Genomic DNA, 25,136 nt, shown 5'->3' on the forward strand with positions numbered 1-25,136 from the left:
ATACAACACTAGAAAACTGTCCTTTATGCTATGTTTTCTTTAGGAACTACATAAGGTCATTTGGTCTTCATTGTAGCATATGAATGCATGCTTTTCTGTTCATAACTTATTACCCCATAACTTTACCTGTGGAAAAGGACCGATTTAACCAGTGTCACCACATCTCGACTGGCGTTGTAGCCTGCACATACGATGGCAACATGGATGGTCTGTGGAAAGAAGGTAAATAGAAGACATTAAACATCTCAAAAGCAGGAGGTGAGACTGGAATGATCCTGGAAAATGAATGCATCGTCTAAGAAGCCATAGCGATTTGACTCTCCAGCCCTGTGCTCTAGATTGGACACAAACCGTAGTTTACATACCCTCATCATGGGCATGGATGTCATATTTATTTTGGATTGTCACTCATTAGTGATCAGGTCAGTGTGGAAGTGGTGTTGAATGAATGAAAGAGTTCCAGTTTAGTGAACACGATTCCTGGGAAACTCGGTGGCCTAGTGGTTAGCATGTTGGCCCAGTGGTTAGCATGTTGGCCACAGTCAGGAGATAGGAAGATCTGTGTTTGAACCCCCATTTGGGCATCTCTGTGTGGATTTTCCCCGGGTCCTCGGGTTTCCTGCCACATTCCACAAGTATGCCTGTGAAGTTAATTGGGTCCTCTAAATTGCCCACAGATTGGCTGGGGACCCTCGTGAGGGTAAGTGGCATAGAAAATGGATGGTTGTAATTCTACTGTCTTTCACATGTGACGATGGCACAGAGTCCTTTTTGTAGCATGGAAGCTACCTCAGTGGTTGTGCTTGTATTGTAAATATAGACAGAACACAACTCATATTTTAGCTTCAAATGCCATCTTGACATGTCAAAACTTTTCTTTTCCGCCCTCAGAGCTTCCACTGTAATCTCCCTGCAGGGGTTGGGGCAGCCCGGCTGACCTTCCAAGTGAGCAGAGGTCATGTGCAAGCACGGGTAGCTCGAGTCTGCACACGGTTTTGTTAAGATTTTCTTACTTCCAACTCGGCGGGTGTTGCATCTTCTCTGTATTCTGCTTGCTTTTGAAGAGTGCTTTGCCAAAAAGAACGCAAGTAGGAGGTGGTCATAAGAAAGCATCCAACAGCATACCCTTTGCAGCGCTACACACACCCACGGCTGAGATAGTACAAGGTGTGCGATTGCTTGGAAATGTGTTGGAGGGAAAGCAGCTCATAACCTGCAGTTATTCCAGGCGAAGGCAAAAGAAGCCTTGAACAGTGTATCATTTTGTGATATCATGTATGTGCTTTTACACTGCCTTCTGCTCAGCCATGACACGTCTGCATTTTGGATTCATTCTTTTGCAGCCTATCATAACAGGTACAATACATCGGTGCAAGTGTGCACCCCAAATGTAACAGATGAGTAGCAATCTCAGTCGGCAGTGCTGTGTACGTGTCGATGTTCCTCAGCCAGCCATGACACACCAGCAACACATCCAGCGCCTCAGAAATGTACTGCAAACCGAGGTGAAAACAATTACAGTGGAACCCGTTTCATTTAGTCCCAATTATGTCAACACAAGTGCCTGCTTAAACCACAACAGCAACATAAAAACTGTCTAATCACACAGCGTGAAAAGGAAAACTGCTTCTTTTTGTTCTGCTCATCATCCCCAATCCTTATGTGAAACGTGAACACGCATCTTTCCCTTTTCTGTTGCTTCTGAAGAGAGAAACCCACCTCTTTCGACTGTAAAGTCCTATAAAAACAACCCAGCCAAAACCACGTGACCTGCATATTAAGCAAGTACAGCGACTACTTTTATGGCGTAGTGGCACCTCATGCCACTCCTGGTGCCAACTGGACGATTTTGTAGGGTTGTGCCATGGCAACATTCATTCCGGGGTGCTGGAGCCTATCCCAGCTGTCTTGGGGCGAGAGGCGGGGTCCACCCTGGACTGGTGGCCAGCCAATCCCAGGGCACATATAGACAAACAACCATTCACACTCACATTCATACCTATGGACAATTTGGAGTGGCCAATTAACCTAGCATGTTTTTGGAATGTGGGAGGAAACCGGAGTACCCGGAGAAAAGCCACGTATGCACGGGGAGAACATGCCAACTCCACCATGACAACATATTTTCCCAAACTAGCGACAAATTTAGTTTGTTGTTGGGCAGTTTTCTAATATGTTGAATGATATTCTGCATCTTGTGTTTACAATGAGCAGCAGCGACGGGTGCTGTTGACAGGTCTGCCCCGCCCAAAGGCCAAGCCACAAATTGCCATTAGATATCGTATTTTCCAGACTATAAGTGGCACTTTTTTTCCATAGGTTGGCTTACACTCCAGAGCGACATATGAATGAAAAAACTGTACAACATTTTTGATTATGCAAATTCTATGCAAATTAGGCAATCCATGCTCGACGGCCATAGGTTAAAAATCCCATTCTCTTTCTTGTCTCTGGCGAAAGTCACCAATAAACGCTGAGCAATGGCTAATGTTGGTTTGTGTGCTTTATGTATCAAAACAGCCGAGTTTGACTCCAAGACTCTTTGAAGTGATCCAACAACACATCGTGGTCGTTCAGTCAGCTCCAACTGAGCCGACCGATCCCGGCATGGTCGTGTCTGACTTTTCACATTAGACCAGCCCCACGATCCCTTTCCCAACACCATCGTACTGCGACAGAGTCGACAACATCTAACGTCAGAATAAGGATGATCACAAGACAAGTTGAAATGCCCCCCACCTCACACTTATCCACGACCGGCTGTTGGACACAGTCTGAAGCGTTTCCCGCTGAAGCAGCTTTCTGGCCCTCGTTGTCACCGGTGCCCTCCTCTGAATGGGCTCTGCTCTGGTTGCCATGGTGACCACCGTACGGAAGGCGTGCCGATGGGCTCCTGGGTGGCCGGCTAAGCTCCCGGCGCAGCGCCCGGTTCTCTTCTTCCACCGCCCGCACCCGAGACTCCAACGCTTGGCGCTCACCGTCCCCTCCCACGGGTGTGGATGACTGGGTTTCCAATGGTGACAGGGGGAGGGGCTTCACTGTGGGGTCGTGACAAACAGGAAGAACTTCACTTAGATGACATAATCGCTCCCACTTTTCCCCCAGAAGAAGATTCCATAAATACAGTTAATTCCTTCTTAATGAGACATTACACTAATTGGCTTTGTTACCTTGAACACAAAGTGAGGGAGCGACAATCCGATTGCCAAATTGCGAGGGGCGACCACATATAGTTTTATCCTGTTTACAAAATGAAAACAATGAAAAAGGCCCCTCTGGTATCTCTCAAGGGGAAAAATCTCTGAAGAGCTTCACAAATGATAGAACGGCAAAGAACTTAAAGCTTGCATTACATGTATTGATCTGTGCTGGAAAATATGGCTTTATCGTATGAAACCATCTGTCATTTCAATGACCAAAACAGCTGCTTTCCTGGGGAGTGCCGTGGCGAGGCTGTTAAATAACAACTGCCCTGAACACACCACCGGGGAATATGCTAATAAACTCAATTTAAAAAGGTGACAGCTTTCTGAATGTAGAAGCTTTTCAAATGCAGCTTTAGATGAATAGCGTCAAGTCTCCTGTGGGTATAGGAGTAGCCAGCAGGTATAGCCATACAACCACGAGAGCTTACTTCCTGGGCTGGGCTGGGGGTTTGCATGGCTTTTCTCCGGGTACCCCGGTTTTCTTCCTCCCCACATCCCCAAAAACATGCTAGGTTAATTGGCCCCTCCAAATTGTCCATTGGTATGAATGTGAGTGTGAATGGTTGTTTGTCTATATGTGCCCTGGGATTGGCTGGCCACCAGTCCTGGGATAGGCTCCAGCATGCCCACAGCCCTCGTGAGGATAAGCCATATGGATATAAGAGAAACAAATAATGGTTGTTTGGTTATGGCTCACAAGCTATTGGTGCGTAATCACCATTGACTTGAGCCAGTGCGCCCAGCAGTCATGTACTGGTCTATCCTAAAGAAACAGACCATAATTACTGCCATGTTATCAATTCTACCTGTGTTGACCGTAATGAAATGTCCTAATAGCAATGGGAAGAAGGCCCATTGTCCACAAACAATTGGATGGAGAATAGCAAGTGCGTCGCCGTCCTCCCTCTTGCGGTTTAGCGTAAGAGAAAGCGAGCCGCTCGGTCAGACCCTGGCTTTGTCTAGGCTGGAATGCTTTGGTTCCCGAGTGATGAACTGATTGAAAAGATGCTATTTTATTCTCACTTTCCCCGTCTAATTTAGCCAGCACATATTCCAGATAAAAGATTTTGGGCTTTTAGAGTTTCTTGAGGAATAATTCATGAAATACAATTTCCGCAGCAATTTTTAGGATAGTGATGGGTCTGTAATTACTTTGACCACATGTTCACTTGATATTAAACCGGCTCAATTGTTGCAAAATTGCACCTTATGCCCTTTATTCATTTCCCCGCTGATAAAAGTATGTTTTGATGTGAAGAGATGAAATAGCCATGTGGCTCCAGTAAGTAATGCTTCTGAAAAGTAAGATTATGATGAAGATTATGAGCCAATAAAAAAAAAAAGTGAAATGATATTGCCACTTGAGCATCCGTCCATCCATGTTTTGTGCCGCTTATCCTTATTGGGGTCGTGGGTATGCTGGAACCTATCCCAGCTGACTTCGGGCGAGAGGCGGGGTACACCCTGGACTGGTTCCCAGTCAACTGCAGTGTCTTGAGCACAAATAATTACAATGGAAGCCGTTTAGGTCAGACTCGCTTATGTCGACAACCTGCTTGTGTTGACTGACTCATCAGGTTGTGGTCCATTAGGGATGCATCAAAACACATTTTCACTTCTTTTTCTGCAGAAACGGATACTATTCCAATAGCATTGCTTGGTGTGCTTCTATATTATTATTATTATCATCATTATCATTGTTGATTTGATGAGACAGAAACTAAATCCTCTCAACAGGCAAGAATATGCAAGATCATGTTTAAAAACATGAGTATGAGCCTAAATATGCATAAACATGGAGCATTCTTAACAGGTAGTGCCACATCGACATGTGGCGATCCAAATGTATTCATGGCGAGCCGCCACAAAGAAATGACTGGATGGGAAACACCGCTGGGAGTCAAGGTCATGTTTGAGCAGGGAATATGCTCCTCGGGGAATACCACGAGCACTTCACTAGCAACCTCTCCCCCTCACGCTCATGCATGGTAGAGCTTCTTGCAAGTACAGCAAGGAGATGTACATCCTCCCAAAGATGATGCAGCTCTAAATCAAGTTACTGAGACCTGAAACTGTCATGTTCTGTACCACTCAAGTTACAGTGTGGTACACCTTCAAAGATGGGGATTACATTGTAGAGGAACTAGGGCAGGAACAAGATGAGATTTGATTGGGAAGCAACAGAAGTAGGCTGCATGGCGTTCCAGTGGTTGGTGTGCAGGCCTCACAGAAAGGAGACCTGGGTTCGATTCCCTGCTTGGCCATCTCTGTGTGGAGTTTGCATGTTCTCCCCGTGCATGCGTGGGTTTTCTCCGGGTACTCCGGTTTCCTCCCACGTTCCAAAAACATGCTAGGTTAATTGGCCACTCCAAATTGTCCATAGGTATGAAGACAGCTGGGATAGGCTCCAGCACCCCCGTGACCCTCGTGAGGATAAGCGGTAGAAAATGAATGAATGAATGTGTAGGAATTGTGTTATTGACATTACCGTGTTATGGAAACTCCATTCTAATGGTGTACCCCGCAGAAAAACATGGTGAGTCATTGGTGAGACGAAGTTAAAGAGATTTCAAAGACACCTCTAATGTTGAGATTTGCGCTTCCCAGGAAAATCGGGAAAGTTGGCATGCTGTGTTTACGCCTAATTGGCTGCACGCAACGATGACATAGCATGATGTATTAAACTGATGTGTTTGAAAAATTTCAATCAGTGACACAATACGTCCATCACTGCTCGAAATACACAATCAATGTGAATAACATATGAACAATAGGAGCCTTAATCATAATTTACTTGATTATTAAGGATGCAATTTTCTTAGTTCTTATAGCCAATTATGGTGCATAACGACCTTGGTCATTCTAAATACAAACGAGCACTTATTTACACTTCTGAGCATGATGCTTGAATAGATGATCTTTGGCAGGAATCTCTCTAGAATCTCAATATGATTCAACAAACAAAAAAAAACAATAATAATCAAAAGGTTGATCTTAAAAGGCTTTTTAACGTGTTTTTCATTTGGTTGTCTAGGAAAAACGTTGCTATAATGGAGTAGTTTTTATAGATTTTAGTTCAGGCGCCATATTGAGATCTCTATACATTGGGAAAAAAAATCCAATATTTATCCAAGAAGTTCAGTGCCACTGAGGAAAAGACAGGAAGCAGAACTGGAGGCAGCAGCGATCAGGATGCTGAGGTTCTCATTGGGAGTGACCAGGATGGATAGGATCAGGAAGGAGTACATCAGAGGGACATTACATGTTAGAGGCCTTGGAGATGAAGTCCTTTAGGCCAGACTGAGATGGTTGGGACATGTCCAGAGGAGAGATAGTCAAGATATTGGTAGAAGGATGCTGCCAGGTAGGAGGCGTACAGGAAGACCAAGGAGGAGGTTTATGGATGAAGTGAAGGAGGACATGAGGCTAGTTGGTGTGAGAGCGACAGACGCAGAAGACAGGGTTGAATGGAGGAAATTTGAATTGTTGCCGAAAGAGAAAGAAGAAGATTTATCCAAGAAGTTACACAATTCATCAACCAATAGACAAAACATTACTACATTCCAAGCAAAGGCAATTCCTAAAAATAGGATGATAACCTGAGGGCAGAATAATGTTAGAATAACATGAATACATGTCATTTACAGAATAAATCGTTTTCTTTCAAACAATGACAAGCTTAGTAAACGTGTTCTCCTGCTTGTAGTGATGTGAATTAAACATGAAAGGCGTGAAACCACGTTTACAAAATAAATAAATTTACCACTTTCATTATTTTGCCACAAGTAAACATGTTTGGAATCTCAAAGGAAGATAATTATGCATTTTTTCCCCCTCCTGTAAATTACATGAATTATTCAGAAATGAGTGCCTAAGCATTATTTGTATCAACTATCACTTCCCGTATTCAGGTTTTCTAATGGTCAACATTTGTCATGGGATTAAAACCACCCTGCGGAGGTCTAGGAACATCCACAAACAATTCAGTTATTCTGTATTTGGTAGTTTGAAAAACACTGCATATTAATTAGGGATGGGGCCCAAAAGCCTCCTATCGAATCATTTGTGCTCCTATTAATAAGAAAACATAATGAACTAATCAATAAGCTAAGAATTCCAGGCCTTTCATTAGCTTGAACTAACCTCTGATTTTGTAGCCTCGATTGGCAAATATCCCTGGGGGAAGATTATATTAACTATTGCTAATTGAACATAATTAGAAATCAGTGTAGCCGCCTGATGAATGTGTTCTGAGACAATACGTGGCCAGAGATTATTTGTGAGGTCCACTCAGTCCTTCCACATAGCGGACCCACACAGCTATTTGAAATCTCAACATGATGAACATGATGAGAATATTCCATTGCCAAGTGACGTCTTACGCCCAGGTATCAGATTCCGCCAATCAGGTCTACAAATATGGACATTTCCATGGACAGTTGATGATCACATAACAGGATGACTGACGTATGAAGTGAAAACATGAATTATCCAATTACTACAACAGCTATCGAGGGATGGGATGCATTACTCTGACGGAGAATAAACAATTGATTAAAGTGGAAAAGATGGACGTGCATGTAAAGACCTTAAATCAATCATGCTTGGCTTCCTAAAGATTGGATTAATAATACTGTCGGAGATTGAAAACTGGGTCTCACCAGTGTGGAAACGGCGTTTTGCACACGAGTCGGTCTCCACGGCAGGATATAACCCAGAATTAATTGCGGTTGGGTGGGTAATGATTGTGTAGAAACTGATAAACGTTCAGGCCAATGTACGTTTCTTTCGCCATAACCATTACAGCCGTAATAACTTGTTTCAGCCGAGACGGTTGATGCAACACCTTAACATTAGTCCTTGTTGTCGTCCGCAATGGTCTACCACCATATGCACAAGAGCTAGGATTTTCTATGTAACAATATTAAAGGGTACAGGATGTACAGGATGTACAACATGTACCGGGCTGTTAATCCATTCATGTCTGCACTTGCTGTTACTGCTTTGCGACAGTGTTGACACATCTCACGAGCTAAACCAGCGACTAGCTCTCTGACAACAAGCCCCAAACAGGGAACATGGGAATTTGCAAGTGGCTTAAAAAAAAAAAAAAAAAAGAGGCCCAAACAACAGGAAACTATACACAAAAAAAGGCAAAAGTCACTTCCAATAAATGGACCTGGGCAACAGTGAGCCAAGATGTTTTGTTTATACGTGACGGAACCGGTCAACCGGAAAAAGCTAAACGTTTACCGGTGCCGAAAGGAGCATAAACGCTATCTACCGTTTTGGGAGACACGGTGTTTGGCACTGGCGAACCGGGACATCACACTGAGGTATGAAAAATGGAAAAGTCACTTTTTCAGTAATCCCACCAATTTAGTGCATGGAAACATACTCCGTCTCCAGGACAAGATAAGAAAGCAAAGCTACATTTCCCATGATGCTTAGAGTGCACCTCCAGGAAGTAGTGATGTGGGCAAGCAAAGTGGGAGCTAATATCACATTTGGAAGTCTTACGCAGTGATCTCTGTGACACATCAGTTTGATGTAGTGTAGAATTAGTACAGCTTCTGTTTGGACTGCTCGGACTGCCAACCGTCCGCTATCATCAACAGGCTTTAAAGGCTGGGCTAATGCGGACATTAATTGGATGGAGACCCGGGATAAATACATGTCATTCACTTAAATGTTAATATATGGAATACTTTGGTGGTTAGCGCACCGAATACCTGTTTCTGACTTTCTAAACACAGTTTTTAACCGTAGCTACGAAACACCACCCTGAGAGTCACGTTTACACCCACCCAGCACATACACATTGCCCAACGCTTATGCTGCAGCTAGCAAGGTCACCAGACAGCCTCCAATTTATTTCTTTTAAAACTTAAGAAGCCGGAAATCTACCACATCGACACGGAATGGGAGGATAGCTTCTTCACTCTCATGGCTGACTTGATGACTTCAAGCAGTGTTAAGGTAAGGTAATGTAATGTAATATTACTGCCACCCAGTGACCACAATGCTACATATCATTTATAATTCAATATGTTTCGACTAATAATCGTCCATAGTCTACCCCAAAAGTGAGATAATTACTGGAAAAAAAACTGCGACATATCGAAGGAAGGATATTTTCCTTTGTCAATATTTAATGATCATCTTAATTTTCTATGCTGAGGCATTTGGTCCACGCTGCACACTGCCTCCAATTCCTTCCTTACAGGGGATGGACTGCCCCTGCCTTGGCAGTCAATCACAGTAGACCATTTTAGGCTGGGTAGAAAAAGCAGTTGTTGACAATGAACAAACCTGGGCGCTATACAGTATTTTAGCTATACCCATAAAACCACAGTGGACCCTTGAGGGTCAAATACAATCTGAGCCAACACTGAATTTGTTGGGATTTTATGGAAATATCAATAATCAGTTCACAGGTTAAACAGTCCCTATCATAAACTCGTATTAGCTGTAGAGTCCATTTGAACATCTTAAAAGGTAATGCAATATCAAACTTCATCATCTGAAGAACAACCAAAGAAAAGTTACAACTCCGGACTTTGGAAGTGTGTTTTTTCTTATATTAATGCTGGAATTATGAAGTGTATGACCTCAGGGGGGCACATCAACTTTCGAGGGTCTTCTGTACTCTGGTATAAGAAAAAAATAAATAAATACATAAAAATCCAAGGCCGAAACACCAGATGGTGCAAATACTTTTAGCCTTTCAATGTCTTTTCTATATCGGTAGCAACCTTTTATCTGGGAGCTCATCCAGACAAAGCACATGAAAACCCCAGGGACACGCAATCCCTCCAACTCCAAGGCGAATAAACACAGCAGAGATGAAGAGATGAAGAGACGGGAAGGAAAATAATGGACAAGACAGGAAAAGTGCATACGGAAGGTGTACAATGTTCCTAATTGATGGACTCCATCTTTCCTCGCAAGCAGACGTTTTAACTAAATCTAATAATTACTTTGCAGACCTTAGTGAAGACTGAATTATTGGAACATATTCACATACCCTTGAGTGAACCGGGTCCTGTCAATTCAATCATAATTAATATTGCACTCCTGCAGTATTTCTATCCTGCCAGTTGCAGTCATTAAAAATGGCTTCAAGAACCTGTGGCCTACGTCGTCTACAGGATGTAATCAACTTTTGGACAGGCTTCAGTGAGTCATTAATACGCCAAGTACAAAATATATATATGAAAAAGTGGAGGATTGGTCAACTGGAAATATGTTTCCACAAATTGTGGATTAACTCTGTGTATTCTGTTCATTCAATGTTCTTTTTCGTCATCCTGTATGGTTTATGTCGATTTATCTCGGTCTGAGTGACATCGACATAAGCGGTTGTCGAAGTAATCAAAACTAGCGCATTGCTTGCACATTTACTTCTGACTTTTGCAGGAGACATGGGCAATGTGTCCACACGTTATTTTATACTCTTATCTTACGGAGCTGCTGCAGTCATTTCATTGTATGTTTTCACTACAATGACAATAAAGCTTTCGTACTGCTTAGTTTACACTGTACAGGAAGTCACTGTGAGCATGTTTTAATGCTGTGTAACCTGACAATTATTGAACGCCAGCAGAGCTGCTGCAGTCATTTCATTGTATGTTTTCACTACAATGACAATAAAGCTTTCGTACTGCTTATTTTGCACTGTACAGGAAGTCACTGTGAGCATGTTTTAATGCTGTGTAACCTGACAATTATTGAATGCCGACAGAGCTGCTGCAGTCATTTCATTGTATGTTTTGAGTACAATGACAATAAAACTTTTGTACTGCTTATTTTGCACTGAACAGGAAGTAATCGTGAGCATGTTTTAATGCTGAGTAACCTAACAATTATGCTGCCATTTTGGTTTAACGCACATTTAAACACATAAGCAGGACATTTTTAGTAGTAAGAATAACACAGTGGACTTGATGAGTTGGCCGACAGTACTGCAGTACTTAAGAGTACTGCCACAGGCCAGGAATGAAAGCCACTACCTTTTTGCAGTATGAAGTGGGTTGAGTCTCTGCAGTTGGATTATTTGGATTTCACCAGGCTATACACAAATAAAAATCTATATTGATCTGTGAGTTGGACTTACCAAGAGTCCTGCCTCCCAATGAGGGACCGGTCTACTACAGCCTTTCCTTCTGCAAGGCGGACTCACTATTTCATCAGGCCAGCCTCTGGGAACTGATTTCAGGCAAGACCAAGCTCCAAGCCCATAAAAGGCTGGAGAGTAAACAGATACTGCATTTTTAATGGTCATGGAGACATAGAACGTATGAAAAGGCAATGAACAATCACATTTTTTTCATAGTGTCAGCAGTCCGGATGTAGCGCCCATGGTAGAAGGGCGAAGGAATGTGGACTAAAATAGGGCCAACTAAAAAACGGGTTTGGCTGTTTTTCTAAATGAATACAATGCTTTGACATCCTTGTTCTCTTGTAAATCTAACTCATCTGACACCATCAAGGAACAAACGGAGAGAAGTGCGGATCATCAACATGCATTACTACAAATCCTGACATCCCTCCTCATCCGAAATTCCTTCATTCTTCAAAGAAATAACTGCAATAATGAGAATGGAGTCGTGTGGGTTGAGGAATCCAGAGAACAATGCTTCACATGGAAGTCTTTCTTCCCAATTGACATCAGCACTTTTCTTTGGTTGTTGGAGTACAGACTCTAGGTGGCCTGACATCATAAGGGGTGCATGCAAACATTTAGAAAACGCCTCAAGTGAGGAAACCAATCACCAAACTGGTGACTCGGGTAACAATTTACATACAAATACATACACTACTAATACCACAAGACCCATAGAGCCTCTGGTTTAGGGTGTACAGTTGAGTAAAAATGGGAAAATATGAAATTGAAATCCATAAAAGCTATTTGACTGGACACCCAGCACATTATTTGGCGGTTACCTTGAAAGCTGCCGACTGACAGGTAAAGCCAGGTGAGAGCTGGGATGAAGAGCAGGGCGAGGGAGGCCGCCAGGAACTTCCTGCGCCCGCGACACATACCCAGCATCCTCTGGACGGAATCAAACGGAAAGAGAGGTAAAGTGACCTCTATGTGGGTAGCAACTGTTGCCCGGGTCCATTCATGGCACTGAAAGAGGTGAGAGAAAGACCAACTGGGTTAGAGTACATAACGGAACTTTGATAAAACATGTCTGTGGTCATATGAAGGTTAAGACGGTCGTGTTTACATTTGGGAGCTTCCTATACACTGAACAGGTATTGACTGTGTGCAGGTGGCAATGCTAAGTAGACAGTAGCTATCATACTGTTGTTGTTGTTTCATGCTGCTTTGCGATTATGATGAGCAATTATCCCCGGAGACCATAAAATGATAAATGCCCAATTGCAATTAAGTACGCTGCAAGATATTTTGAAGGTTTCAGGAATTTTCGTAGTTTCATACCAATGCCGACTTCCAAGTGTGTCCATTCAGAGTCTGTGCGATGCTAATCCACTTTCTGCTACAAACACATTCTCCCAATTAACCAGTTGACCTCGGATAACTTGAAATCCTCAAGTAGAAGCCGCCTTTAGAAAGACTCAAGCCGTAATAGCTCAGCTGATACAAACAATAACGTCACCCAGTGAACCGCAATAATAGAGCAAACACTAGCAGTATTTTCATTTTCGGGTGCCCTTGACAAAGTTCCTTTCTAGTTGACTGGCCGCTGTGTGGAGGGACAACTGGAGTGGGGGTCATAGAAGGTTGGAGGAGATTAAACAAGTCAGTCAAGTAAGACAAACGTTGCTTTGATAGGCCGACTATTAATCATTTCAACAGCTCCTTGATCTTTGACCCCTGTGTGATATGAGCTCTGCTGAATGCTGCGTTTCACATGGCAACATGGCAACATCGCAACAATGAAGATGTTCATTATCATATTCAAGTCAAAATGTCAGAGCGCCGACTAAGTGCAAGTAGCAATGGAAGGATAAAGGAAGAGGCCAGTTGCAATTCCTCTATTTGAAATCATTATTGTTGTTAGTAGTAGTATTGTTAGAAGTGATTCCTGAAAATATCTGCGGACAGGTGTGCATAGCAAATACTTCCAAATCCTACCTTTATGGATTCCCACCTCCTATTAGCATTTGGGACCGAGTATGAGGTGAAAGAAAAAAAGAGAAATATACTGTATTATAGCAGTCTATCTATGCAGTGTGGGAGAAAGTTAGGTGGTACGTTGAAGGACTGTCAAAGTAACACAGTTAGTCTGGCTGCCATCATTAGCAGCTGCTTAAGGGTGTATACATTTTTTTGGGGGGGGTCACCCTGTGTATATATAAGTATATGGAGGTCTGTGCTATCTAGTTAATTTGGGAATACAACTGTAGCCTCTACTTTTGAGCAAACCATATGTCTCAAACTTGCAACCCGTGGGCCAAATGTGGTCCGCGAGACGCGAGTTTGAAGCCCCCACCTTGAAATGAAAGTTTAATGTTTGAGTTTGCTACAGACGCTGTATACTGTCATGTACCCCAAAATGACAGCTTAAAGCTGTGTGCACACCAGACACAATTGACGCGATTTTGCAAGCTACGACGCTGCTCCCAGATGTAACGATGCTAACTTGCTAATTGGGTAAAATGGTTACGTTTCATTAATGTTCAAATAACTTAATACTGTTAATTTGAATCTGAAAAAAAAAAAATTCCACCAACTTAAGCTTTTCTTATTTTCTGTTTTATTATTATTGTATTTGTTACTGATTGACTTATTTATTTTGATTTGTTTATTTGTGTTTTCATCTTATTTTGTGTAGTAAATAAAACTGAAGATATTTGAGAACAGTGGAATGTTTTATCAGAGCTTTTCTTGTGGAAAACTGGAACCAAAGCACTGAAAAAGTGGAGGGTAGCAAAAGCACTGGAAACAGTTTTTTTTTTTTTCCTGTTTTTAATAAATGTTTTTTTTTTTTTTAAACCTGATGCGGCCCAGGAAAAATGCACGTGTAAGAACATGCATGCAGAACTTTTGTCTTCGGTCCTCATTCATCCATTTTCATTATTTTTAATTCACCATCTCTGGAGGCAAAACCTCTCAAGTCACCAGCTACGGACGTAAGAAGGAAAAGTCAACATGCTCCATTTAATTCATCTGAATTGAAAGCCCAGCCCTCCCAAGATGCTACAAACCTTCCAAAAGGACATTTCTCCACTTTAAAATCATGACATGCAACACAACATTACATTCAAGTTCAATCTAACTCCATTTAAATTCCAAGCTATAATGGGCTCTGAAAGCTAAACCGTGTTTTAATTATCTACCGGGCTTTTACACGGCAACTTTAATCATTTATAGAAGGAATGAGGGAAAGTAACGATGAGGGAATTGCGTGGGAAAGCAGTCAGGTAGTTGTTGTGTGTTGATTGTTGTTGTGTTTATGGGCTGGCTTCCACTTCCACTTCCACTTCCTCACTGGCTGAGTCGTACGGCTACGGTAGGCTACTTGCATTATCCTCATCATACTGGGAAGGGTGAAATACTACACATAATTAACTCCAGCGTGAGCAATAATGGCTACAGCTTAGCCAATAGAACCATGTGCACGCTTGTGTAACGGCACGGCACATTATCCATCTCCGTTTCGTCATGAGATTGGCACATGTTAAACCCAAAGGCTGACCAGGCAACTTGTTATTCTCATATTTTGCCTTCATACGTTTTATTTTGTGGTTCACACTCGGTCGTCCTGTTGTCAGGCGTACGTGTACATTGTATATACACACACAGTATACACACACATGGTGTCAGGAATGAAAAGCCGTGTCAATGTTACATCCAGCTTGGACATCAAGCCAAGGCCCTGCATTGAAGAGTAGTCAGCCCACGCTGTGCTCAAACGAGTAAAGACCTCAAAGCCTTGCGTTGTAAGAATAGACATACATCTTAATATTTCATAAAAGAGGCCTGTGTCATAGTTCTAAAAAAAAAAGTGGACAGAAAGTCACATCCAAATATTTGGATTGAAACCAAGTACGTGTCTGGCAGATACAACAACCCAAGCTGTTTGACAGTTGGACTGAAAAGGCCACCAACTCGACAAATCAAGAACAATATAGTCCGAAAAGTCCCCTATAGTCCCTTTTTGTGTTGTAGTATTTGCAGAGAGCTCACCAAAAATCAAAAAAAATCAGAATTGAAAAATCAGAATCAGAATAGGTTTATTGCCATGTATGATCAAACACATACTAGGAATTTGTTTTGGTATAGTAGGTGCAGACACATCTATTAAAAAAGAATGAAAAATACAAAATATACAGAATAACAGTATAAATATATGTACACAGTCTGTTTTTTGTTTGTTATTCCGGAAGTGCAGTCTGATTGTTTTTCCTAAGAGTCCAAACTGAGCATTAATGTAACGCATATAGTGAAAAATGTAATCTAATTCTTACATCATGATTAATCATCATTTGAAATGATGTCCATTTTTACTGTATTTTATAAAGAGAAAGAGAAAGATAAATGCCAGGACAGGATTATATATTGGTATGCTCCATCTATATCTTTCAGCTCCAAATTATGAATATAAATGACGCTAAAAGATACCATTCATTCATTTTCTACCGCTTATCCTCACGAGGGTCGCGGGCGTGCTGGAGCCTATCCCAGCTGTCTTCGGGGGAGAGGCTGGTCGCCAGCTAAATCACAAACAACCATCCACACCACACTCACATTCATACCAATTAACCTAGCATGTTTTGGGGATGTGCCCGGAGAAAACCCACGCATGCCCGGGGAGAACATGCAGAACTTGTCCACACAGAGATGCCCGAGGGGGGAATGGAGTCCAGGTCTCCTGGCTCCTAGCTGGCCTGCACACTAACCACTCAATCACAGTGGAGCCTACAAGATACCACACGTGAAAATCTATTGACCTGTTTAATATTAGCAGAACATGATGCCAGAAGCAGTTCTCATGCTGTATTTGGAACATTGACGACGGCTTGTTTGGAAGAAAAAGATCAACTTTCAATAACTGGGGGTGCCGTGACAGCTTTTTACTCTAAGCTTCTGTAGGGAGTGGCAAGACTTGATGTAATCGTCTGGTGACAGCTGGCACTCCAACTTATGTCAACACCACGTCATCACCATATCAAGAACAAACATATGTAAAAACCAAAAATAAATGACCAAAATCTCAGTTTCCCAGTTGTTCCCAGACTATCCAAAGTCCACACATCAGCAGTTGCCCGAGCTCATCCCCTCTTGTTGGTTGTTGTTTATTTCCATTCACGTCTCAGGCAGTCTCCATCACCATTCTGCTGTGCATCTTCCATCATGTCAGACAGATTACCAGCGAGTCCTTCAATAAACAGGGCACTGCATGGTGCAAAGATGGACAACAGATCATCCGCAGTGCTGGTTGCCGTCGGCTGATTAGTGCCATCAACGGTGTCAAAGATTTTACCCATGCTTAGCACCATGTTGCTTGTGTCCATTATTTGGTGCAAGTACAAAAACCACTGTGGATTCAGTCTCAAGCAGCTTGCTGGCTAAAGAAGGTATTTGATGTTGTTTCACATACCCTGTACTTGTTGTTTTTTAAGTTTAACTTTATGGGGTATTACTGTGGTTGACAGCTAAGCAAAATACGGCTTTAGTGCTATGATGCCTTGAAATAATATCATCAGGCACTTGAGCGTGTGTGTTAAGACTAAATATAATAATACACCAACAAGCACCTTTCCTGCGCTAAGAAGACTGTTTCCAGGTACCTTTGAAAGCTGATCAGAGAGAACAGAAAGGGGAGAGTACTTTTAGACAACAAGTTTGAGACTAAGTAACATGTACAGGTAACCCATCAAATTAGCCAAATGAAAGATGATGAGGAAGCTTACCGTTTTTTGTTTTTCCTTCCAAATACTATTTTGTATTGTCACAGTGAAACGGAAGGATCTAAGAGCTGAAGGTGACACCCTGTTTTACATAGAAAAAAGAACAGATGGCTTAGTGCACATCAACTGCCATTTAATACTGCAGGAAGTGCGGGGTTTTGAGCTAATCAAATCAAATAAGCGGAAATGCACTTTAGCCCAGTTGCATGGTATCACAACTTTGAGCGAGGAAGCTTTTGAAGCCGCTTATGGCGCCACAGATGAAATTCTGAAATAGTCTGTGACAGGCAGGCTATCACTCAGAAGCTTTTATGAATAAAACAAAGTTTATGCAAGCATCCAAGCACACAGCTCTGTGCCAACCAATAGCCCAGTCGTCTCGGACCAAAACTCTGGAATAGATTTTAGCTGCAAATCAGCCCTGTCGTTCATTTCCTGGATGTCCAAAAAAGCTATTACCATTATATGTCATTAGTTATGTAGGAAATAGGAGGAGATTGCTGTGCAACAAATGATAAAATATAAGGATGTTGAACCTGTCACTTTGTTTTGATGCTATAATGTCATAACTAGCCACCGACCTGGGGGGGGTCACCAGTAGCTTCAGGCTACATTTGAAGGCTGATGTGATTTTAATGAGCCATCAAATGCATGCATCTTTTGCAGCCTCACATCTCCGGCGATTCTTTGAAACTTTAAAAGTTCTGACAATCTAGCGTCGTTACATAACGATAGGAACATGTGACGCCCCCAGGAAATCTCCTAAGGCTAGACCGTCCCATTTAACAAGGGTTGACACAGATTTCCGACGTGATCCCAATTGCGTGGCCTCCATAGACCAGGGACACCGCCTCTGAAGGGTTACATTAAGCGACAGGATGTGCCTTTATTGAGGTTGCCTCGGTTCACCAACCTGGTTAACACACAGTGTGGGTCCAACTGTGTTCACAACGCACTTCCGCCACAAATCTCTGCTTTTCTTATTGATCACGGCTGCAAAATAACCCACAATGGACTCCAGAAAGTCACATGTGCCAGCACGTTGATAAATAAGGTACGAAAAACTCCTGAACTCAGGAAATAACTCATAGCAAAACACTAAGGTGGTGTCTGTGTGGATCTCTGCTCAGCCCTCATCTTTATATTCAGGTTAGAAAAGGGGTAATATTTGGGTTTTCCAAAAGGATTATTGGTGTTTACGTGGCCGTGCACAACCGGGTTATTGCTAATATTCCGGTTATGATAGGGTTATTCCACTGCGTGTAAACATAGCCTATGGCTGCCGCATATCTAGGCATGAGTACAACGTGAGCCGTTTCTTTTCTTTTGATGCTAAAAGAGAGGAGAGCCTTTGTCAACATGATAATCAAGAGTGGCCATGGGTCAAAACAATCAACACTCTACAGGATGGAGTACAGCGTGTACTGTGGGCTAAATGACTTCTGCCACACTGACAGTGGGAAAAAAATATTGATTGTGCAGGCGGAACTGTCCTCATTTCATTAAGCTTGTATACTCATTAGTATTCTGTTATGGTAGGGAGGGACGTGTGCGCTGCCGTACAAAGGCAGCTCAAACATTATGGATGTCATTGGAGAAGCGGAGAAAGGCATTTGGAGGTTAAAATTCACACAAATCCTGAGCAGCAGAGTGCAAATCAGTTTCCTGCGCAGAGGAGGTCGACGACTGAGCCGCTCTTAATACGATTTCACATCTCCCCAAACCCAATTTATTAAAAAAAAAAAAAAAAGACGACAATCAAGTGTCATTCAACCCAACTGGTGTTAACAGCAGTCTGCTGATATAAAGTGGGAAACATAATAAACATATTTTTACAACCTTTGACCCATGCCAACAGCTTTGTTCAGGTCCATTTTATCATTTGGATGGTGAGGAACTGAAATGCATGTTGGATGCATGGAGTTTGCATGTTCTCCCCGTGCATGCGTGGTTTTTCTCCGGGTACTCCGGTTTCCTCCCACATTCCAAAAACATGCTAGGTTAATTAGCCACTCCAAATTGTCCATAGGTATGAATGTGAGTGTGAATGGTTGTTTGTCTATATGTGCCCTGGGATTGTTTTACCACGCCTCTTGAAACCGAGCGTTTTGAGCCATCCAAACTTCTTTCAGGCAAACCTGATTATCTGAAACTTTGGCATCGGTTAACACGAGAATACAACATTTAGAGGTCAGAAACGTGGGAAAAGCACAATAGGTTTTAAATGTTTTATCGCTCATGGATTCTTTGCTCGAAAGGGTTCCATGCATTTAGGTGTTCCTTCACTGAGTCCCTCTTTTCTCTTATGTTGCTTAGACCTGCAGACAATGTGTCAACAATATGCTAATTAGGTGTGTCTGCTGCCTCCAAGTGGCCAAAATAATAACAAATCAATTACTGCCCGTGTGTTGTCATCCTTCCTGGGTGAGGGTCTAATCAAAATGACCACCATCAGTCACACGTGCTGGCCGCCGCCGACTGAGACGCTTGACGTTGCCCCATCTGTACGCAGCCTGCATCCCACGGGACCCATGAGCACACAGTCCATACAGAAATAGTTAGCGGTGTCATCTTAAGGGAGGTGGCTCCGTACCTTCTCCTGTTAGAACTTCTTCCCCAGTTTCTCTCCCTTTTGTCACCTGGCCAATTGGAGCTGGGCCAAATTTAGCTTGTTTGGGGGGGGTTTCGTCTCATTTGAAAACACATTGCCAACTTGCAGGTGTTATACTGCACCACAGGAGAGGTTTGAGATTTCACTCACTCGCTCATTTCACAGAAAAGCACCAGAAATATGCACAAGCACGTTCAACCTGCAAAGACCAAGGTGGCTTGGCCGAGTGAGTCTAGGAGCGTAATAGACAGGATGGTCTCCCAGGAGTGCATTTAAAACTGGGATCAGGTTTAGTTTGAATATGCAAGGATACCATTTAAAAAGGAAGGAGGATCTCTGTGGCCCAGTGGGGAATTCTGATCAGAACAGTGGCACATTTATTTATTCATTTACTTATTTTAAATAGTCTATACATAAACAAAGCTTAAAAACATCACTTAATGTCGCCCGTTTCTTATGACAAAAAGGAAAAAACTGCACATCCACTTTATTATACAGTATTATAACTCTAAACACTGTAGTATTTTTTTATTAACATCAATTTAGTATCACTACACCTGTGGTTGTACAATTTGCATTTATAGCATTTATAAGTTTGGGGGGGTAAAATCTACCCAAAAACCACAGAATGACCTTCCAGGCAGTCGAGTGACCTTTAAAAGATGAACTGTGTGCATGTTTTGCTTTTTGTTTTGTTCCAAAGAAAGGACAAGCATCAATATGCAAAAGGCAGGCACCGCCATCGCCACATGTCCCCTCGCTTGTCATAAAACCTGTGTTTCATTATTACTTCTTCTTGTTCTACATTATTATTTTTTGTGGCAATTAGGAATTAAAATGCCACAGTTGCATCTTCAAAACAACCAAAAAAAGAATCTTACTTAAAAACAAAAGATCATTGCTGACAGCATGAAGTCAACACGCCTCCGTTTGTACCCAATCCCAGCCATGGCGTGCATGAAATGAGGGGACAGGCTAGAAGTGTAAAAGGCTACAGCTGCATGAGGGAAATCCAAGGCGATTGGTGGTCTGTGCACTGCTGATGTAAACCGACAGTCTTGAAAGGTAAGATTCAGTTGAAATTATAGTCATTTTATTTTTGCATTTCCCCCGTTTTGGGTGATGTGTCATGGTGACTGGATAGAGAGAGACTTTTATATGATATATTTCCTACCGTGGTATATAATAATGATGCATATCTTTTGGAATTCTACGACTTTGCCGCTTATGTCTACTTGTCATCTTATACAAATACTATATGTATTCTAATGCATACAACATCCAGTATGTACAGTGAAAAGCATTTAAGTCTACAAAAGACAAAGAAATCAAGGTCTTCATCCTCGCATGTAAACACTGTGGAGCCTACGCACAACAACGGACAGATGACAGTGTGCAGTAATACCACGGGAGAGAAAGTAACGGCGGTCTGAGGCTTTTTTTTATGTGACTTTATTACTCGTTTGAATATGAATATATATGAATAGGAGTTTTGAACTGGAGTTGGTTGTCAAAATAAACAGGACAGACTTAAGTGTGTTCCACAGCACCTAACGTCTACTATGCACTATGAAGTTTACACAACAAATAATCAGCATACAAAAGCTCAGTATAGTCGTCCCTTGCTACATTGCTGCCTTGCTCGATTGTGGTTTAAATTTTTTTTTATAAATGATTACCGTTTTGTGGCCTACTGTTCAAAATGTTGAAATATTGGTCTAGGCTAGCAGTATTACCAGGGTGTACGTCTATGTACGGAAAATGATTGACTATTATTATGAAATTATTAACCCACATTACGTTTGAGACATCAACATCAAGAAACTTTTCCAATGCCAATGGTGAGTTATTAGGTCTTATTATTGCTTAGCATGTCTGCTATATTAAGTAATACGAGTACAAAAGGTGCCTATAGGGGAGCTATGTCATGTCTACAGGGCTCTAATAATAAAATAAAAACGTTTTAGTGCTTTTTTATACTCCAACTACAAATGTATTAATACTGAATCGTAGTTTGTGAAAATACACCCATCACGGTGGGGGCTGGAACCTAATAATGGGAACGCATAAGGACTTAAGAGTATGGGAGAGACGCAGCCTCCAACTGGAACTTTTGTCTTGTTGTTACTATAAAGATGCCAGTTTGCCAAACTCCTCAGGGGCATGACACTGTTTGTACCCCCCCCCCCCCCCCCCAATGTAGCCCACATTTATTACATGCTACATGATCTGGTTGCTCCTGTTTCTAATTGTACGTAATAAAAAAAATAACGCAAGTAAGCAGAATTGTATTTCCCACAAGGAACAATAAGGGATGGTTTTCCTCATTCTTTGGAACGTGTTGTTAAAGCTTGCATCAGACGGTCTAAACGGAGGATATGCCAAACTCCAGAGATAAAGGCCTCCATGTTTAGATAACAGTTCATTTAATGATTGATGTTTGTTTGTTGTGACGCGTCTGTATAAGCGGAAAAGCATCCAGACGGAACAGGATCAATGCGCTGTTCAACGTATTGGTTTTCCAGAGTTGTCATTACACGCCGCTTCCTGTGTTAAAACTGTCACTCTCCACTTCGGCACAGCAGAGATTGAACGGGGAAGACACAGACAACAACATTGCTGTTTTTAGTCTCATGCCCTACTTTACCCCCGTGTTGTTTTGGCCTCGATTGGCTGGTGAGAAGGTGTTACCGCATATTCATAACTTGACTTCATTATTTCAATCCCATGTTGCAGTGCCACAAATTAAGGATCACGCCCTCAAATGGTATATAGTTATATATTTATATAAATGGTAAAACAAAATCCATCCAACCTTTCTGTGCAGGGTCGGCATGTTCTCCCTGTACCCTGGCAAAAAATATGCATCTTAGTTTAGTCCAAGCCTCTAAATTGCTTGTAAAAATGGAATATGTGGGTGGATGTTAGCCGCTGGGCAATCTTTTAGGCCTCCAATAACTAGAATCCGGTTAGTTTCTCACTTTCAAATGCCAAATCATTCAAAACTAGCACCGTGTTTTCATACGCATTCTGTAGTTCCCTTTCATACAAATACCATAGTTCACCGTATGTGGTCTGCATTATTGACGGCCTCGTGAACCCTATTCTTTTATTTTTCAGCGGCAGGCAGAGGGTAGGAAACGAGAAAGTTTGATTTATAAACATGTGCTGCTCTTGATCTTGATCCATGAATTATTAATACCAGAATTTCCCATACACAAATAGTTTGACAGTACTTTGTCGCCCTCACTCAAACACGTAACACACCAGGTCTGCCATAAAACAGGAAGACTGAGCAGGAGGGGTCAGTGTTATATTTAGGAAGTAATCCCATACTTTTCAATATTATTGTTCAAAGAAGCAAAAACAAACCACTGGGGTGCCCATTACGTCAATCGTGTGGGTCGATCACTTTGTAGATGTCATGTGACAGCGGCAAAGATTAACTGGTGAACAGACATGTCAATGTATACACACTTTATCATTCTGATTCCACTTTAACTAACCACAACACTTGCATGAATGGACCTAATATTGAACCAGAAATGACCCTTTAGTGTCTCAATGTCAATGTCCATGACAGCAAGAACACGGCGAACGAGGACTCGATGAGCTGGTCAACAGACAAACAAACAGGACGGACTTTAACGTGTTCCTCTGTACCAATTACACAAGGGCCGTTACAAATGAAACAACTCGTGAACGCTCAGATGTCCATCTCGTACGCTGGTATCTATGCAGGCTGAGCTTGGCTCCACATTTAGTGTGCTGCTGTCTGCTGTACAACTGCCCATTACCCTTCTGTCCAAATTAACAATGAGCTAATTTGTTTAGCCGCCATGTGGCATACCAACGCTCTGATCTAAGAGCAGCTTGGTATCTGACATATTTTGCCTTCAAACCGCACTGATCACACCGGTAAAATGCCGGCCTTCATCAACAAACGCCGGTTTACAGGAGTTGCCTGCAAAACTATTTCTGCCAGGAGCAATCCTTGCTGCTTCAGTTTGTCTCCTCAAAGTGCAACATTTTGATGAGATCCTTTCTACTTGGCGGTCTCACTGTGCTGACATATTGGATCACCGGCGCTGCGGACAGATGAGCATGCAGAAAATGAACAAGTAACTCAAAGCATTTCTTATGTTTAGCGGGAGATGCAAGGTTTTTTTTTCCATAATGCTACTCATTAACCAAGAAAACAACCAATGGAAACAAAAGCCTTGCCCTGCTCAGAAGGAATAATAACTAACGCGATGGGTTTACATACGCCACAGGTGGAGGCACGCTTGCTAATCAGCTAATGCTATGCTTTGACAAAGATAAATAAGCTAAGACTACCACAGAGTTGTGGCAGACAGAACGCCAAGGATTCAGAGGACCAGGGCCAAGTGATGTACTCTTGTTGCTTTCGGGGTTTAAAAGACCGAAACATTTCTGTGCTGATTTATGGACAGCTGCTCTTATAATAGCATGGAACATGAAGACAGTAAACCAGCCTGGTAACCAGTCCCTCAATTACTCCAGAGCAGAATGACGATGGAACAAGTGGCCATTCCCTTCTGCCTGAATGTCAGGGTTCATTTCAACAGCCTCTCACAAGACACTGGAAAGTCACTACTGTGCCGTTTGTACATCTGGGCTATACTGCATTGCAATCTGGAAAATCTCATTGGCTTGAACAACACATCTGCATGTTTGCCGACTCAGCAAATGTCGGTCTAGCTTGGGATAAAAAGTTAAGTAAAACAAGCATGCAGTCACTACATGCATCAGTTATATCACACAATTATGTAATAATATAATTATATGTAGTATGTAATAATACCACTAATTCATGTCTTACACTGCAAGATAGGGCTGGGTCATTTTGGCAAACATTTTAATCACGATTAATTCATCCTCCATCCTCCATTTCAGTTTAAGGGGACCAGATTCCATGGATTTCCCCCGTTTAATTTACTCCACCCCCATACCACTGTGATTGGTCACACTCCCAAGCACTCCAGAGGACTTCTGGATAGCTGCCGAGCTCATTACTTACACTTACGTACATTCATTCATTCATCTTCTACCGCTTATGAGGGTCGCGGGGGCGCTGGAGCCTATCCCAGCTGTCTTGGGGCGAGAGGCGGGGTACACCCTGGACTGGTGGCCAGCCAATCCCAGGGCACATATAGACAAACAACCATTCACACTCACATTCATACCTATGGACAATTTGGAGTGGCCAATTAACCTAGCATGTTTTTGGAATGTGGGAGGAAACCGGAGTACCCGGAGAAAACCCACGCATGCACGGGGAGAACATGCAAACTCCACACAGAGATGGCCGAGGGTGGGATTGACACAGATAAACAAATTTAGCATATTTATTGGAACAATGCAACTGAACTGAACATTTGATTTTCCTAATAAAGAAGAATTAAAAAAACAAA

General features: G+C 42.3%; 1 protein-coding gene across 1 annotated transcript in view; it reads right to left on the reverse strand.

The window, feature by feature from the left end:
* Positions 1 to 25,136, reverse strand: part of large1 (LARGE xylosyl- and glucuronyltransferase 1) — a 61,586-nt gene that overhangs the window by 30,746 nt on the left and 5,704 nt on the right. The window contains exons 2-4 of the mRNA XM_058067290.2: positions 12,153 to 12,339; positions 2,740 to 3,038; positions 127 to 209 (exon numbers count right to left, since the gene is read on the reverse strand). Of these exons, the coding sequence (XP_057923273.2) occupies positions 127 to 209; positions 2,740 to 3,038; positions 12,153 to 12,258 (488 nt within the window). The 5' untranslated portion in view covers positions 12,259 to 12,339. The remainder of the gene's footprint in view (positions 1 to 126; positions 210 to 2,739; positions 3,039 to 12,152; positions 12,340 to 25,136) is intronic.

The sequence above is a fragment of the Doryrhamphus excisus genome, linkage group LG2, assembly GCF_037039965.1.
Source record: "Doryrhamphus excisus strain RoL-2023G ecotype Guam linkage group LG2, RoL_Dexc_Guam_v1.1, whole genome shotgun sequence".
NCBI lineage: Eukaryota > Metazoa > Chordata > Actinopteri > Syngnathiformes > Syngnathidae > Doryrhamphus > Doryrhamphus excisus.